The 18626-nt window shown below is 46.7% G+C and overlaps 1 protein-coding gene across 10 annotated transcripts in view; it reads right to left on the bottom strand.

Annotated features, from left to right (window-relative positions):
* Positions 1-18190, bottom strand: part of LOC105490408 (collagen like tail subunit of asymmetric acetylcholinesterase) — a 71971-nt gene extending 53781 nt beyond the window's left edge. For 3 of the 10 annotated variants that reach the window (XM_011755980.2, XM_011755981.3, XM_011755984.3), the window contains exon 1: positions 17979-18190. In XM_011755980.2, coding sequence (XP_011754282.1) covers positions 17979-18084 — 106 coding nt within the window. In that variant the 5' untranslated portion in view covers positions 18085-18190. Of the gene's footprint in view, positions 1-8332; positions 11042-17978 lie in introns of those variants that run through there. The other 7 variants (XM_071090877.1, XM_071090879.1, XM_071090878.1 and 4 more) reach the window with 5 other exon arrangements.
* Positions 18191-18626: the final 436 nt, after the last annotated feature.

The raw sequence follows: 18626 nt of genomic DNA, 5'->3' as shown, positions 1-18626 counted from the left end.
CCACAGACTGGATGGCTTAAACAACAGAGACTTGTTTCTCATAGGTCTTGAGGCTGGAAGGCCAAAACCCAGGTGTGGCAAGTTTGTTTTCCCCTGAGGCCTCTCTCCTTGGCTTGGGCATGGCCACCTGCTTGCCATGTCCTCACATGGCCTCTCTTCTGCCCGCATCCCTCGTGTCTCTTTGTGTGTTCAGATTTCCTCTTCTTATAAGAACACCAGTCAAGTTGGATTAGTGCCCACTCTAATGGCCTTATCTTAATCACTTTTATAAAGATCTCATCTCCAAATACAGTCATATTCTGGCTGGGCATGGTGGCTCACGCCTATAATCCCAGCACTTTGGGAGGCCGAGGCAGGTAGATCACTTGAGGTCAGGAGATGGAGACCAGCCTGGCCAACATGGTGAAACCCCTTCTCTACTAAAAAATACAAAAATTAGCCAGGTGTGATGGTGGGTGCCTGTAATCCAAGCTACTCAGGAGGCTGAGGCAGGAGAATCATTTGAACCCGGGAAGTGAAAGTTGCAGTGAGCCGAGATCGCACCACTGCACTCCAGCCTGGGCAACAGGGCGAGACTCAGTTTCAAAAAACAAACAAAACCAAAACCAAAAACAAATACAGTCACATTCTAAGATACTGGGTATTATTGGGGCTTCAACATGAATTTGGGGAAGACACAATTCAGCCCCAAACAGTGGACATATTGGTGTTCCCTGAACAATTATCTTTTACTTTCTCTGAATGTTTGAAATTGTTCCTGATTTTAAAAAGAATACAATTAAAAAATTTTAGGTAGGCAACAGAGAACCAGAAGATACGTTCACAAGGATGAGGGTTGGGAGCAGGTCAGCCCAACTCCCTTGTTAGCAAACGTCTCGGGGCCCCTGGAGCTGCACAGAGCTAAGGCACCAGCGCCTCCTGGAGGAACCTGAAGCCGCTCATTGAGAGGCCTTGAGCAGGTTGTTGAATCACTGCAAACAATATAAGAAGGTTACTCTCTTCTGTCTCCCACCCCTAACCCACAGAGATGTCTTGAGGAGGAAAAGTCTACCCTCACTACGAGGATGAAAGAAAATCAGTCATCTCATATCGGTCATTATTTTATATAAGTCATATATCAAAAATATCTCCTTTGCACACATAGTCAAGAAAACAAATCCATCCCCCTTTCTTTCCCCTGACCAGGAAATTATTTTGGACCTTATCTAAAGAAAGGCATCTGCTTTTTGAGTTCAAGTTCTAATCTGACCAAATGGCATGTGGTAAGTAGAGAGGAAGGAGGAGACAATGCTATTAGGAGCCAAGGGAACATAAAGAAACCTCTCCATGGCTGGCTGCGCCTTGATTCTGAATTTGATTACAGCGGCCAACATAAATCAGCCGGTGCTATTAAATCTTCTGCCAGGGCTTGACAGGGGAGGACAAGTTTGTAAAAATTATTCGGGAGATCTGGCCATAGGTCAGAGACAAAAGCTTCCAGCTGCATCGAGCCCAAAGGGTGGGTTATTTCCAACACCTGCTGACAACTGTGACTGCGTGGAAAGACCCTGTGCTTCCAGCCGCTACGTTTCCATGCCTTCATTTTTCCATGGTGACAGTTTAGCTCTACAGGCATTTGTAATTCAAAACCACCTGGCTCACTTATTCCTTTCCCCATATCCATCCCTGCACCCCCCCCACCCCACCTCCAGGATCTATTGTCCAAGGGTCCACAACAGGTGGGGAGGAGGGAGGCTGGGTTCCTGGGAGCCCCATGGCTGCCCACTGGCACAGACTGGCATCTCTACCTATTGGTCTCAAAGTCACTACAACTCCTGGATTCCAGAAATTGGGGAACCGAGGGCAGATCCCTCTGGACTCAGTTGAGCACTAGCACTTATCATCTGAGCAAGCTGGCAAGATAAACCTTAGGCTTTCTGTAGCACTATAATCCTGTGATTCTACCAATCTGGAAACTCTCTGAGATCTCAATTTTCCTTGCTGCTTTGGATCTAAGGACTTTTAAAGACAAAAAATCCCATCCTGTGCTCCAGATGAAAGGTGGTACTTTATATGTACAGATAGTATTTTGTTTAATTGTTTAGAATAGGTAATACACGCATATGATTCAAAATTCAAAACATATAAACAAGTATACATTAAAATTCTTTCTCCTACCCCTCTCCCTCAGCTACCCAGTTCCAATTATTTATTATCGATCATTACTTAGTTTTCTATGTATACTTCTGGGACTATTTTATGCACATACAAGCAAATAGGTAGGTATAATATTTTCCCCCTTTTACTCAAAGGGTTACTTGTAACATTCTGTTATACATATGGTACTTCCTCTCGGTTTCTTCACAGTATTTTTGTTTAAGAGACGGCATCTCATCATGCTGCCCAGGCTGGAGTGCAGGCATAATTCCACTAATGATCAGCACAGGAGTTGTGACCTGCTGTTTCTAACCTGAGCAGGTTCACCCCTCCCGGAGCAGTGTGGCATCCCGCTCTTGGAAGGACACTGTAGTGATGCCAAACTTGGTGTGGCTATCCCATCACCATAGTGCACTATAGCCCAGAACTTCTAGATTCAAGTGATCCTCCAGCCTCAGTCTCCTGAGTAACTGGGACTACAGGCACACACCAGTGCACCAGGGTCTTCACAGTATTTCTAAGAAATTATTCTGTAACTACATAAAATGCATGCACATTGTTTTCTTTTCTTTTTTTTTTCTCTTAGAGATGAGGTCTTGCTATGTTGCCCAGGCTGGTCTCATATTCCTGGCCTCAAGTGATCCTCCCAACTCACCCTCCCAAAGTGCTAGGATTACAGGCGTGAGCCACTGTGCCCACCCCACTTTCTTTTCTATGGCTGCATAATATCCCTTTCTTTGGAAGAACCATAATTTGTTCACTCTGCCCCCTACTGATGTGCATTTGGATGATTTGCAAAATTTGCTGATGCAAACAATGCAACTAAATAACCTTCCACATGCATCTTTGTGTATGCTGGTAAGACTATCCATTACATGAATTCTTAGAAATAAAAATACTGGGTCAAAAACTATGGGCACTTGTAATTTTTATACATACTGCCTAATTCATCTCCAGAAAGCCCCTGTCAATTCACATCCCCTCCTAGAAGCAGTGGATGAGAGCGCCTGTTTCCACACACCTTCACCAACAGTCTGATGTTCGACCTTTTGAATTTTGCCTACTTGATAGGTGAAAAGTGGGTCTCACTCTGTTGCCCAGGCTGGACTACAGTGGTGCATTCACGGTTCACTGCAGCCTTGACCTCCCAAGCTTAAGCAGTCCTCCCACCTCAGCCTCCCAAGAAGCTGGGACTACAGGTGTGTGCCACCACGCCCAGCTAATTTTTCATATGTCTTAGTAAGATGGGGTTTTGCCATGTTGGCCAGCTGGTCTCAAACACTTGGGCTCAAGTGATGTGCTAGCCTCAGCCTCCCAACGTGCTGGGAACACAGACGTGAGCCACTGCACCCAGCCTTCAGTGTGGTTTTAATTTTCATTTCTCATATAGTGAATGAGACTGAGAATATGTTCAAACATTTTGAAGCCATTTATACTTTTTCCATTTTTTTCATTGGGTTGTCAATTTTTCTCTTACATTATTTTTCTTACACATAGGAAAGAAACACTTTATTACATGACTTGCAAATATTTTTCCTAGTTTGTTTGGCCTTTTGAGTTTGTTTTTGCCACACATAATTTTTTTATGTAGCAGAATTTAATGTATAATTATTTTCTTTTATGGTTTCTGGGTTTTTCCACACACCAAAGTTACTCAAAAAAACTCCCAAGGTTTTTTCTAGTAATTTTAGTTTCATATTTTATATTTAAATCTTAATTCATTTGTAACTTATTCTGGTGTTTTCCTGTGGCCTAAAGCAGAAGACAAAAACAGTCTTTAAACTACCGTAGGTAGCCTGCCAACACCAGCTGTCACAACTCTCAGCAACACGTATTGAGCATTCACTACGTGCTAAGCATCGGCCTACAACAGTCCGAATGTGGCCTTCATTTGAAACATTACTTATCTGAGATAAGTAAACTGAAGCTCAAAGAAGTAGAGTCTGACTTGAACACAGGTGGGCTGTCTCCTTGTCTTGATTGCTTTGCTCTCACACAAACTCCAACCACTTGTATAACAAGCATATTGTAGGCGGTACAATAAATACTGGTCATCTGATTGAGGGGAAATATCTCAAATGCTATGTATCTTAAGTAATGGTCGTAATGAATCTAGAGACTGAAAGCCAGGTTTGACGAATGAATAATTCATCAAATTGTCCATCAAATAATTCCACAAAGCCCCCATCAATCCACATCCCCTCCTGGGAGCAGTGGATGAGAGTGTCTGTTTCCACACACCTTCACCAACAGTCTGATGTTGCACCTTTTGAATTTTGCCCATCCTGTAGATGAAAAATGGGTAAATTTTGAGTCTCATTCATTACATAAGAATTAAATTATATATTATAAATTGTATATAATTTTCATTATATGAAAATTAAGGCCGGGCGCGGTGGCTCAAGCCTGTAATCCCAGCACTTTGGGAGGCCGAGGCGGGCGGATCACAAGGTCAGGAGATCGAGACCACAGTGAAACCCCGTCTCTACTAAAAATACAAAAAATTAGCCGGGCGCGGTGGCGGGCGCCTGTAGTCCCAGCTACTCAGGAGGCTGAGGCAGGAGAATGGCGGGAACCCGGGAGGCGGAGCTTGCAGTGAGCCGAGATCGCGCCACTGCACTCCAGCCTGGGCAACAGCGTGAGACTCCGTCTCAAAAAAAAAAAAAAAAAAGAAAATTAAAAACACACTGCAGGCCAGGTGTAGTGGTTCACGCCTGTAATCCCAACACTTTGGGAGACTGAGGCAGGCAGATCGCTTGAGCTCAGGAGTTCAAGACCAGCCTGGGCAACATGGCGAGACCCTGTCTTTACTAAAAATAAAAAACTTACATACATAATAACTATAAGAAGAAGGAGGATCTTAATTCAAAGGGATTTTATTATTTTAATTAGAAAAAAAACATTGAGCAAAATGCAAAGCAGCAGCGGATGGGTATATGGCCAGAAAGTTGGGCATCTATGTTAAATTAGCCACTGTTTGCTGGCATTCCACTTGAAAATCTCATATTTAATCATTTTCCTCTGATTGCCCAGGAGGACCTGCACTAGGCAGGCCTGCTGACTTAATGGCCATTGTCACCTCAAAGGAAGCATACAAGACAGATGCCATGTGGACAGAGGACCTGCTCTGATACGGATGAATTGGATACAGTAAGTGGCTTGTCTTCTTGCTAGGTTTTGCATAGAGTTGCACAGTTTCCAAAAAGTGGACACTCTCCGGATTGCAGTGCCTTGTGGGGTTTCCTCGTAAGATCACCCCGTCTTAGAAGGGGAGACGCTTTCTCCCTCACAGCCACAGGAAGAGCTCCTGCCTGTGAACTCTGCCGGTTAGTAGGCCTTTCTGCTGAGAACTCAGAATGGCTAAGGTGTTGTTCTCAGGTGTGAGCATACCATGTCCTGAAAGTCAAATGTTGCCCCTCAAAGTACAATAGTAATTCCTGACTACATACTCTGACCTGGGCCCAGAGCTGGGCCCTTCCCAGGCTCTCTCCTTGGATCCTCCCAATAATGTTATGGGTTGTATATTCCCCTTTTCCAGGTGAGGAAAACTGATTCTATGACATCCAAGGTCCTGTGGAGCTGGGATTCTGAACCCAGACCTCCGGTTCCATAGCCTGTGCACTGGGATGTCCCCAACTCAGCCTCAGGCTTTAGATGGAGACTCTCGATTCTGAAACTGGAATCTTCAGCCTCGATTAAGAGCAGATGGGGCCGGGTGCGGTGGCTCACGCCTGTAATCCCAGCACTTTGGGAGTCCAAGGTGGGCAGATCACGAGGTCAGGAGATCAAGACCATCCTGGCTAACACAGTGAAACTCCATCTCTACTAAAAATACAAAAAAAAAAATTAGCCGGGTGTGGTGGCGGGCGCCTGTAGTCCCAGCTACTCAGGAGGCTGAGGCAGGAGAATGGCATGAACCCGGGAGGCGGAGCTTGCAGTGAACCCGGGAGGCAGAGCTTGCAGTGAGCCGAGATCGCGCCACTGCACTCCAGCCTGGGCGAAAAAGCGAGACTCTGTCTTAAAAAAAAAAAAAGCAGATGGGATGATAGTGGAATGAAGCATCCCAGGAGGAGGCAAGTGGCTGAATTCCAGTTTCTCTCCACCATTTGGAATAATGGTTGCAACCAGTAATTGAGAGCAAACTGCATGTCAGGTGCAGTGCAAAGCTCTGTATGTATTAGTTCATTTTATCCCCATCACAATCTAAAATGGAGACTCTTATTATCTCCATTTTACAGATGTTTAAACTGAAATATTAAGAAATTAAACCGTGGCTGGGCACAGTGGCTCCTGCCTATAATCCCAGCACTTTGGGAAGCCAAGGCAGGTGGATCACTTGAGCCCAGGAGTTCAAGATGAGCCTGGGCAACATGGCAAAACCCTGTCCCTACAAAAAATACAAAAATTGGCTGGGCATGGTGGCATGTGCCTGTAATCCCAGTTACTGGAAGAAGCGCTGAGGTGGGAGGATCCCTTGAACCCAGAAGGTGGAGACTGCAGTGAGCCGTGATTGCCACAGCACTCCAGCCTGGTGACAGAGTGAGACAAGGAGGGAAGGGAACAGGAGGGGAGGGAACAGGAGAGGAAGAGAAGGGAGGGGAGGGGAGGGGAGGGGAATGGAGCAGAGGGGAGGGGAACGGAGGGGAGAAAGAGAGCAAGAGTGAGAGGAAGGAAGGAAGGAAGGAAGGAAGGAGGGAAGGAGGGAGGGAGGGAGGGAGGGAGGGAAGGAAGGAAGGAAGGAAGGAAGGAAGGAAGGAAGGAAGGAAGGAAGGAAGGAAGGAAGGAAGGAAGGAGACCAAAACAAAGATCACATGGCCAAGATCTCTCAGCTAATGGGTTACAGAGACTCACTGAAGTCCAGAGCCGTGTAAATGGGAACTCCAGGCCTTTTACTCTCACATCAAGGGTTCTCAGTGACAATGCTTAGAAGAGAAACACACGCCAAGACCCCTTCTTTGTGTGGGTGCTAATTCTGTAAATTTGCAAACAGCATGTTAGCCACAAAGTCAGGGAAAGTCTAAGTCTAAAAGGATATTTAAAGTCTGGTCCCCCCCTTAATTTTACAGATGAGGAAACTGGGTCCTATAGGAGAGCAAATGACTTGTCCAACACTACAGATGTGTCCTAATTTTACCTGAACTCCTAAGGACTGCGCTGCAAGTCTGTCTAAAAACACAAGTAAACAGGCAAATGACCAACCCTCTGCCTACATATCTCCATATGACTTTCTACTGAACATGAACAAAATCATCTTGGCAGTCATGCCCAGGGCAGCCGGCTTCTAAGCCTGTCCAGTCAATGCACTCTTATTCTCAGGACTCCAGAGCAGAGAGAAGTAAGGGCCAGAGCAGCGGACTCAGATAACGGAAGAAAAGAAAAGAAAGGCAAATAAACCATTTCCCTTAGATACTCTGGGGAGGGCATTTCTGGGGCCCAAATTGTTCCTAAAGTCACCTCGGTCCTTCAATCCTCACTTTCTACTGGCAGACAGGAAGAGTGAGGGGACAAACCACCCAACCAACGCTGCTCCTGCGGGGCCTGCTGCTCTCTAGAGACAGGGGACACCTGTGTTTTCCACCATGATGGTTCCCTACCAGGACCTTGTTCCACGCAGCTCTCAAGAAGATCGACAGAAGGAAAACAGATTGTTTCCTCACCTGGAGACTCCCTAAGTCCTGGACATTGTGCTCAATGATTGAGAATTTCATTTCTAGATGACCACAGAGAATCTGGAAACATTCTGGGGGCCACTCCATGAGGTCCATCCCAGTAAGGATGGTCTCAGAAGCCAAGTTGGCCCTGTTGGACACAATGGGCAGTCCAATTTCAACTCTCCATGATCATAACCCACCCGACAGGCCCCTCAGGCAGGGGACAAGTCCAAACACTGGAACAAACCCAGAATCCTAGTGAAGTAAGAAAAGCAGGTGGGCAGGAAGGTCTCTCCAAGTAGGATGGCTAATGTTGCCCCATTCCTTGTCCTTCTGGATCCCCAAGAAGCCCCATGCCAGGCCCGAAACCCCTGGAAAGTCCTCTGTGGAGCACCATCCTAGGAGAGAACTCCCAGCAGCAGCAGGAATGCTCCTGGTGCCTTCTCCAAACCTCTCAAAGACACCCATAGGAAGAGGAGAGTGGTACAGAAGGATGAGTGAGGAAAGTGCGGGATGCCTGGGAGGGAGGAACCTGCCCGACTCACACTGATGCTTCCTTCTTTTCTTTCCTCTTTTTTCATTTGCAACCCCCAGCTGGTTGATGGTGCAAAGCCTGTAGCAGCCACGAGGCCTCTTCTTCAGCTGTTGCCAGCTCCCAAACACGCGCCCCATGCCTGTGTTTATGCTGGTTGCCATGAGAGATAAGTGCGGGCTTGAATGGAGCTAAATGCTCCTGGGCTGGGAGATGGAAGAGGGCCAGGTGTATTTTTAAAGCATCTGGGAAAGCCGGTCACCACGAGAAGAGCCTCCTTCTCTGGGCAACGTGTTCCTTCTTTAGGGGCTGGTTTACAAATGCAAAGTGGGTGGAAGCTGAGTCTCTTCTTTTTTGCCGTGACTCACTGGATATTTTAAGCAAAAAGTTCTTTGGGTTGTATTTGGGATTTCTGCCTTTTGACACAGTCAATTATAGAAAAAGATCATGACCTCTTGCCATGTGTAGACACACCATGAGGTTCTGGAAAGAATGACAGAAAACATGTATATATCGCACATTGTATGCCAGGCACTATTGAAAGTACTTTATGTTCACAATTAGACCACTTAATCCTTACAACTTCTCTGGGAGTTAAATCCTACTTTTAGAGCCATTACATAGACGAGGAAGCTGAGGCACCAACAGGGTAATTTGCCAAGGTCACAAAGCTAAGGGAACACAGGATTTGAACTCCCGCAGTGTGGCACCAGAGGCCCTACTCCTAACCACTCTGCGATTCTGCCTTTGTCACGGTTTGGGGTCTGAAGTCCTGATGTGGAATGTTGACCCAGGCACTGCGTGACTGCACCTCTACGAATGTTCCTTTCCTCTTTGGTAAAATAGGGGTACTAATGGCTATCTTGTGACACTGTTGTGAAGATTAAAAATAGTATGTGTCAATAGTCTGGCAACCAGAAAGCACTCAATGAAAGGTAACTTTAGTGTTTTTAGTGGTGGTTCCATGGCCCGCTGGATCCCAACTTCCGCATCCCGGCAGGGAAGGGCTGCTGAGCTGTAACTGTTACTGTCCAGAGGGGTGATGGAGGCAAGGAACTGTGTAAGGGCCAGCAGGATACAGCTGGTCTCTCACACTGTCTACAGCAGAGGACACTTCCCTGTCCGTATTCATTAGTCCCACCCATTCGTTAATCCTGCTCATGCTTTCAGCTTCCCATCACAGGGTCTTCTGTCTATGCCAGAGCGCTTCTCCAACCATGGGAAGTTGTTTGGGGTAAGCAGGAAGAATAGAGTGGTGAAAATCCCCAGGAGTTGATGGATAAATATCCCAGTCTCCCTAAGGCTTGTCTCCCTAAGGCCCCCAGTAGAATTGAGCCCCAGTTGCTCATAGCAGTAATCTGTTCCCAAACACACTCCATACTGACTGCCTTCTCTTCCCTGTCTCACTTCCCCACTGCCCCTCTGGGATCACCTCCCAAATAAACTACTTGCACTCAAATCCTTGTCTCAGGCTCCGCATCTGAGAAGGAACCCAAATGAAGACAGTACACATCCCTGTGTCTTTGATTCTGATGTCACTTTAACAAAACACTCATGGGTCTGTTTACCTAGTGGAAAAACTAGGTAACCTGTGGCGGCCCCCACAGATATCCAGATCCTGATCCTTGGAACCTATAACTGTTACCTTATATGGAAAATGGGACATTGTAGATGTGATTAAATTAAGAAGTTTAAAATGAGGGGCTTATCTTGGATTACCTGGGTGGACCCTAAATACAACCACAAGGGTCATTATAAGAGACAGGCAGAGTACATTTGACACAGAATGAGGTAAAGTGACCACTGAAGCGAGATGCTATGCTGCTTGCTTTGAAGGTGGAGAAAGCGGCCAGGAACCAAAGAATGAAAGAAATGCAGTTCTAGAGCTGGACAAGGCAGGAAACGGATGCTTCTCGAGAACCTTCTGAGGGAGATTGGCCTTGCCAACACCTTGATTTCTGCCCAATGAAATGGATTTCAGACTTCTGACCTCCAGAATCATAAGATAATAGATGTGTGCTGTTTTAAGCCACTAAGTTTGTGATGATTTATTACAGTAGCCATAGGAAACTAACATACGAACTCAGAAGTGAGCTAGAGCAGAGGCTTTTACACTGTGGTCCACCAACCAGCAGCATCACACTCTTGGGCCTCACACTAGAACTACTAAAGTAGAAATTCCTAGGTGGGTCTCAGTGGTCTGCTGTTTAACAAGCCCTCCAGGTGATTTCCTTGCCGGCCGTAGTTCAGTGATTAGCCCTGGCCAGAGATTAGAATCACCTAGAAGACTTTAAGCATTCCCGATGCCTGATTCAACACCCCAGAGATTCTGATTTAATTCGTCTGCTCAGCTTGGACTCTGGACTTTTATAATGCAACCTGGGTGCATATTCTTTTGTCTAACCAGGGCTGGGAACCAATGCTGTAGTTTGAGACTCTTTGATCTAGAACACTGACTTTCAAACTGAGCTGTGCAGAGCTTCGGGATTCTAGACAGATGCTGAAGAATGGGAAGGCAGAGGCCAAGCCAGTTAGGCTCCTGGTCCCAGAGACCAGCGTCACATGCCCAGAGGGGGCCAGAGAGGTAGATGTAGTAAGGGAGGTGGATGGGGGTTAAAAGCAGACTTAGCGAGCTGCAGAATCTCCATTCCAGTGATGGCCAGAATGTGCGTCCAGCAGTTTGTCCTGCTTTTCAAGAGGTTTGCTTCTTTATTTTATTTTATTTTTTTGCTAAATAGATATCAGAAATCCTTTTTTTTTTTTTTTTTTTTTTTTTTTTTTTTTTTTTTTAGACAGAGCCTATATCTGTCACCCAGGCTGGAGTGCAGTGGTGCAATCTCGACTCACTGCAAGCTCCGCCTCCCGGGTTCACTCCAATCTCCTGCACAGTAGCTGGGACTACAGGCGCCCGCCACAACGCCCGGATAATTTTTTGTGTTTTTGGTAGAGACAGGGTTTCACCAGGTTAGCCAGGATGGTCTCCATCTCCTGATCTCGTGATCCGCCCGCCTCGGCCTCCCAAAGTGCTGGGATTACAGGAGTGAGCCAGTGCGCCCGGCCCAGAAATACTTTTTTAAAAAAATGTTAAAGCATTCAATTTTTAAATGTTAGCCACTAAGGCAATTTTTAGAAATCACCAACTCCCGCCTTTTGTACTCTAAGGGCTAAGCATAAAGGCTGGATTTAGTCTTTGGGTAGCTGGTTCACGAACTCCGTCTCGCCCCACGTGTCTTTCATTCATCTTTTAGGACCGGATAAGTTATTCTCAGAGAGACGACAGAAACTCCATGTGGGTGGGATATTTTGTCTGCTTGCTCACTGCTGCATCCCCAGGCATATAGCTGGCACTCACGGAATGTTTGTTGAATTAATAAATCCTCATAGCAATTCTGTGAGACAGAGACTACTGTATCCATTCTTCGGATGAGAAACTTGGGGCTCACTGCATGAAGTGAGCTCTCTACCATCACACGGTTCATAACCAAGGGAGGCACAAACCCAGGACCCCTCACAGCAGGGGCTACTGTGAAGAGCAAGACAACTGTAGTTGTGAAAGTGATTTGTAAAACAAGAGGCTTGTGGGATCATTGGTGCCAGTCCATAGGAGAAATACAAGTGGTACTTATGACTGGATTGCATTTAAAGAAGATGGGGGCCGGGTGCGGTGGCTCATGCCTGTAATCCCAGCACTTTGGGAGGCCGAGGCAGGCAGATCACGAGGTCAGGAGTTGGAGATCAGCCTGGCCAACAAGGTGAAACCCCGTCTCTACTAAAAATACAAATTAACTGGGTGTGGTGGCAGGTGCCTGTAATCCCAGCTACTCAGGAGACTGAGGCAGGAGAATTGTTTAAACCCAGGAGGCGGAGGTTGCAGTAAACTGAGATCGCGCCACTGAACTCCAGCCTGGGTGACAGGGCGAGACTCCGTCTCAAAAAAATCAAAATCAAAAATAAAATAAAATAAAGAAAATGGGACATGAGGTTATTTGGTGTCTCATCAAAGCCAGAGCGGCTCTCTGTTCACTCTGAAGCTGTGTTGTTTTTGTATGGATGTGGCAGTGGTGGCTGTGGATCTGAAAAACGAGGTGTAAGTGTGGCAAATGGTAAGGTGGGGGGTTGGCCCAACTTATCAGAAGGGAAAGTCTCCCTCTCACACCCACCTCTCTCTGTGTCTGAATGGAACATGAGCCCACTGCTGCATGCAGAGGCTTGGGATGGGGTTGGCAGGAAGCCTGGGACCCCTTAGAGAGTTCTTTAATTTAAGAACCCTCTCTGATTTTATTATCCATAGGAAATATGGGGCGGTAAATCAGAGGAGATGGCTGGCAAGTGCATTACGGAGCATTAAACAATAGCTGATCAGCATCAGACACAAATAAATGGTCCATAATCTAGTGCCAAGAACATGGATAGTTCCCAAGTGGTGGCCTGGCTGGCTTCCAGGCAGGGGAGCACGAGGCTGGACATCAGGCCCTATAGGCCACAAAATGCCTGCTCTGGGTTACGTCCCAGCAGGCAACGGGAGAAGATTATAGTACCCCGACAGAAATCACATCCTTCCATCTGATCTCACTCTGCAGGACTGGATTTGGGTGTTCTAACCATCTTGTTTCTGACACCCAGACCCAAACATCACCTGGAGTATCCTGCCCTCCTGGAAAATCCTGTATTCGATGAGGGAAACCACATGTGTCTGCAGGGGCCTCCATGGGTCAGCTCACCATGCCTAAAGAGAAGGCTTGGGAAGTGGATTCCCCTGGCTCCCCACCCCCAAACACCCTGGCTGACACCATTTCACTAGAGTATTGTTTAGCTTAGATCCTTAACCTCCATTAAAATGCAAGAACCATCAAAGGAGAGATAAATCAGTATCCTGGTAAGTCATGCACACTTTAATATAAAGCAATATTCAATCTTTTGCTAGAGCTTTGGGCATTGATATCCTGAGGAAAAAGTAGGAAGGAATGGAAAATAAAGAATCCAGGCCAGGCATGGTGGCTGTAGTCCCAGCACTTTGGGAGGCCAAGGCCAGCGGATCACTTGAGGTCAGGAGTTCGAGACCAGCCTGGCCAACATGGCAAAACCCCGTCTCTACTAAAAATACAAAAATTTGCCGGGCTTGGTGGCACATACCTGTACTCCTAGCTACTCAGGAGGCAGAGGTATGACAATCGCTTGAATCTGGAAGGCAGAGGGTTGCAGTGAGCCGAGATCGCGCCACTGTACTCCAGCCTGGGCAACAGAGTGAGACCTGGTCTCAAAAAAACAAACAAAAAAGAATCCAGAGGAGAGTTTCCAGAGGATAGGAGGGTAGCCTACAGGACTTTAAAAGCCAATATCACTATTTATCCAAAACCATAAGCAGATTTGGTCCGTATTGGTGAAAGCCCTGAACCTAGAGTAAACAAGCAGATTCCAGTCTGCAGCTCTCCCACATACCAGCTGCATGACCCTGGGCAAGTCACTCAACCTTTCTGAGCTGCCATTTCCTCATCTGAAAGGGGAAGTGGTGCTGCCCCCATTCAGGAGTGCTGTGAGAATTACACAAATTAAACTGTGTGGAAGGCCTGTCCTCCTGTAAATACTATTGTCTTTGTGTCTGTGCCTCCACATTCTGGAAATTGTACTACTACTAAGCTACAGCTGTGGGTGGATACTGGAGCCAAGTCAATCCACAAACCCATAATTGAGTCCAGCCAGGGCCAGCCAAACCCAGGCTAGATTAGCTGACCCTTAGTTTACCCACAAACACAGGAACTTCAACAATAAATGATTGTTGTTTTAATCTACCAAGTGTCACGATGGTTTATTACCCACCAGTGGTTAAGGCAATACACCAAACGTGGGGCTTTTGGCATTTTTAATAATTGCCATGTCAATAGAAATCATTCTAATATATAAATGGCATTTATCTACCTTCTTAAGCAAGATAAAGCAGGCACAATCCAGTCATCATTCATGCTCATCATAATGAAAACCAGTTAATGTGCTGTAGTCAATGATGCCTTCAGGGGTTACGGATAGAGCAGAGTCTCTAGAGTTAGTTCTAGTCTACTATTTTTTGTTCATTTTTTGAAAAGAAGTTTCGCTCTTGTTGCCCAGGCTGGAGTGCAGTGGCGCGATTTCGGCTCACTGTGACCTCTGCCTCCCAGGTTCAAGCAATTCTCCTGCCTCAGCCTCCTGAGTAGCTGGGATTACAGGCATGCGCCACTATGCCCGGCTAAATTTGTATTTTTAGTAGAGATGGGGTTTCTCCATATTGGTCAGGCTGCTCAAACTCCTGACCTCAGATGATCCACCCACCTCGGCCTCCCAAAGTGCTGGGATTACAGGCGTGAGCCACCGCATCTGACCTACTATTCTTTTTGAAATCTCAGACCCATTTCCTAATTCTCTATTGTTTTTCTTGAAATCATTCTTATCATCTGTCATTGTGTCTATCTTCAGCAGCAACTCCTCCATCCCCAATTTAATATGCTACATGGAATTCACCACCTTTCAAGTCACGTACTATCTACGTCTATTAGAGTGGTGTCCAAAGTAAGAGTTAATAGGCGTAGAGTAAAGGCCTGAAATAGTTTTGTGTATATCAAACATTATGTGCTTTAGCACTGGCATTTCTATTATCAGTTCTGGCCTCTGATGTTTCTTGCTCCATTCCTGGTTCTCCTCTGGGACCCAGCGGTGGAGGTTGCCAGGTAATGAACCTCAGATCCAGATAGCTGGTGCTGTGCATGGCACTGCTGGAATAGTCTTTCCTGAAGACAGTGAAGGAGTGGATTATCTATGAAGGTAAGTACTGGCCTACAGGCCCGTGACAGCTCTTCCTCCATCGCAACCCCTTTCCGGGGCATTTACCACATGCCACCTGTGTTTCAAAAGCAGGTGATCATGGAATCCCCCAGAGCAGAAGCCACATCCTACTTGTCTCTGTGTCCCCTGAAGCACACACTAGAGTGCCAGGCACACAGTAGGCACTCACTAAGTTATATGCATAGAATGAAAAGATTTTCCTGGTTGCCCTTATTTTCTGTGTATACACAGCCTATCTATAGAAGAATACGAGTCTATAAGCTTCTGAATATAGAATATTTTATATCAAACTGCTGGAAAGTATTTTCAAAGAATTAAAGTTGTCTTTTCAAGGAACAGTTTCCATTCTTTTTAAGCTTGAGTTTATTTCTGAACTGTGCTTTCATAAAGTCATGGTGACTAAATTAGGGGGACAAAGCCAAGTGACCACCAGAGAAAACATATCTTTGTGATACTGAGCTGGTTACCATAGTGATTCCCCCAGGTCTATTCCATTGTTTTACCAAATGTCTAATGACCACATTCCCAGCCAGAAGTGTCTGTGGATGTGCACACTGGTTGTTCTCCATCCCAACCCTCCCCTTGGCTCTCTGCCCTCAGTGTTCTGGTCCCTGATCTCCATGCTCTGCCCTCTGCCTTCAAGTTGGGATGGCCAATGAGAGGCGCTGCCAATAGGTGCTTGGATGGGAGGAGAGAGAAGATGGTGTATTTCTCCTTCACTTTCTCCCTGCTTTAGGTCCCTCCATGACCAATGCTCCTGCTTGATGGCCTCTCCTCCAAAGCTCCAAATCTCCCTGGGATCCATTTTCCTGTTTTCCCCTCTTGCCTCTTCAAGCACAGGGTGGTAAAGGCGTATTGCAGTTGCTAATTTCTAGGTGCCTCAGCATTCCTTGTTGGTTCCCTTAACCCCACCCACACCTCTCAAAGTGATCTCTTCATTCAAATCTTTTTATCTTAACCATCTGAGTTGCTTCTTTATTCTGCTGTTGCCCTGATTGGTACAGTCTGCAAAAACCTTACCTAAGAGATAGCTATGCTGTGCCAGGGCGCTCTCCAAGACAAAGAGTTCAAAAGAAAACCAGAGGTTCTTTTCTCTCTAGTTTTCCGAACTCCTTAACCACTTTGGTGCTATTTACATTAAGTAATGCAAAATGTTGGTAAACCCCAGTTTGTAGATGAGACGCTTTTATTTATTCATTCATCAAATATTTATTGATTACTATGTGCCAGGCACTGTTCTGACCCTGGAAAAACAGTAAAGTACAAGAGAGACACATGCCCTGCCCACATGGTGCTTATAGTGTAAGGCCACTGTCTCTCAGAAGTCAGGGAGCTCATCAGAGGCAGGGCTGGAACCAGAAAACTGAGTTTCCTTAACTCCTAACCTTCAGCAGATTATCAAAGGAATCTATGACCCAAACATGATTAAGAACCACCAAATTAGGCCAAATTAACTCTCAAGCTTCTCCCTTCAACTGGGGAATAATGACTACTCACTCCTAGAAGAGGCTTGATGCTCTTAACTTGAATTTGCAGGGGTATGTGGGCACACACCCATGGTGACACCACCATGCCACCTTGCCTGCCCACCCTCCTGAATTCTCCACAAATCCGCCCCCGCCTCCTTCTGTTTCTCACACTTTTATAATTAGCCCCACACCAGTCTCTGAGTCACTCCCTCACGGCCCACAAACGTTGGCTACACAACTTGCTGATGAGCTGTTTTTATCAATGGACAGCAGTTGGGAGCTGGATTCAGAGATGTGCCCTCTCCGAGAGCCTGGCATTTCTGGCCCTCCCTGTGTTTCCAGCAAAGGCAGTGACGTGAAATTTCTATCTCAGTTGAAGTATTTATGAGACTCATGTTGGAGGGCATAACTAAAACTTCGCTGGGGAGAGTCGGGAGCCACTGAGGTGAATTGAGGGGGGCTGTGAGGGTCTGCCTGCCTCCTTCAAGCCTCCGGAAACATCTGAGTTTCCTCAGAAAGGTTTAAATAGGCCATCCTAGTAATCCAATACTTCCCCTGCTCTGGGCCAGACAGGACAAGGGCAACAGCCTGGTGACCTCAGAAAAGGTTGCAGGCTGGCAGAACAGCCCCTTCCCCAAATCTCCCAGCCTCATACCCGGGAGACACACTCCGCTCCAGACCTGGCTGTCTCTGTGGAACCCCCTCCACTTCTCCTTTCTCTCTCTCACTTTCTCCTGAGAGAAAGCTCGCTTCTCTCAGGACCTCCAGCTGCCGTGTCTGAGGCTGAAGGGAGGTCGCACCCAGGAAGACAGGGCTGAAGAAAGGGAAAACCTAGTCCTGAGGCTGCAACTGCTCCCCGCTGTCCACCCCCGACCCCACTGTCCCCTGCCATCTGCATTTTCCCTTTGAGGGACTATTGTGGCCATGGATGCTGCCTGGGTCTGGAAAGAGGTTTGTTTACTCCACAACAGCCCCTGTGAGGCAAGCCCCCTTCGAAGAAGAGGTCAGAGATGTATTTATAGAAACATCTGAGACCCACTTCTCTATCACTTGCACTCCTCTGGCTCTTTGAAGCTCTCCCAAATTCCTGACCAAGATGAAATCATGCAGCAAATGGGGAGAAGTAGGGGAGGCAGAAACCATTTTTCAAAGCGTCTCTGCTTTGAGCAGCCAGGTAGGAGCCGGTTGGAACAAGGACAGAAAGGGCTTCCGAGACTAGCTCGGGTGTCAGGAAGCTGCTGGGGCAGCCGTCTCCCTTCCAACCTCCCTCCACCGGGAGTTGAATGGCAAAAACATCAGGACACATTGCAAAACAATCTTCCTTCCTCCCACATCCCCTGACAGATGGAAGAGAGGAAAGTTGTGGCCATCGTTTACCTGCTGAGATTGGGAGGACGCTGTTGATGAAAGTCGGCTGAGACACGATAGACAGGAAGAAAAGCTGAAGATAAATTCCCAAAGTCATTGGATTCAGGACAACCATGCTGGCCAGGGTCTGGTGAGTGTCAAGTTAGAAAGGAGGCTGCTGCGGAGCCTTGCTTATCTCTGCTTTTCTCTTCCTCACTGCTGTGTGTGTGTGTGTGTGTGTGTGTGTGTGTGTGTGTGTGTGTGTCTTTCCCTCTTTCTCTCTCTCTCCCTCCTCCTCACCCCCTCCCTTTCTCTCCCTCCCCCACCTCTCCTGTCCCCCATGCCTTTAAGAATGCCAACCATTTCCCATTAAACCGTCTCCATACTACATAGAGTTATATTTATCTCAAGCACCATATCAAATGCCCACATTAAAATTAAGATGTCAAAATTTTCTTTTTTGGAGACTGAGGTAAGTGGCTAGTGAAGAGGTGATGAGAAGGCAGCCAAGTCTCAGATGTTCACTGGAGGCCGTCCTCAAGGGCAGAGAGGTTCCTAATTGGTTATGCACCACCATCTACCTGCTTGGAACTGGGCAGAAACAACTCTCCTGATTCAAACCCAATTTCATGAAGAAAAACCCCTCCGCTGTCAGCCTGGGACATTTTTACCCACTGT

This window comes from Macaca nemestrina, chromosome 2 (assembly GCF_043159975.1).
Source record: "Macaca nemestrina isolate mMacNem1 chromosome 2, mMacNem.hap1, whole genome shotgun sequence".
Classification (NCBI taxonomy): domain Eukaryota; kingdom Metazoa; phylum Chordata; class Mammalia; order Primates; family Cercopithecidae; genus Macaca; species Macaca nemestrina.
Note: the sequence above shows the minus strand (reverse complement) of the source record. Positions and strands in the feature narration are given on the sequence as shown.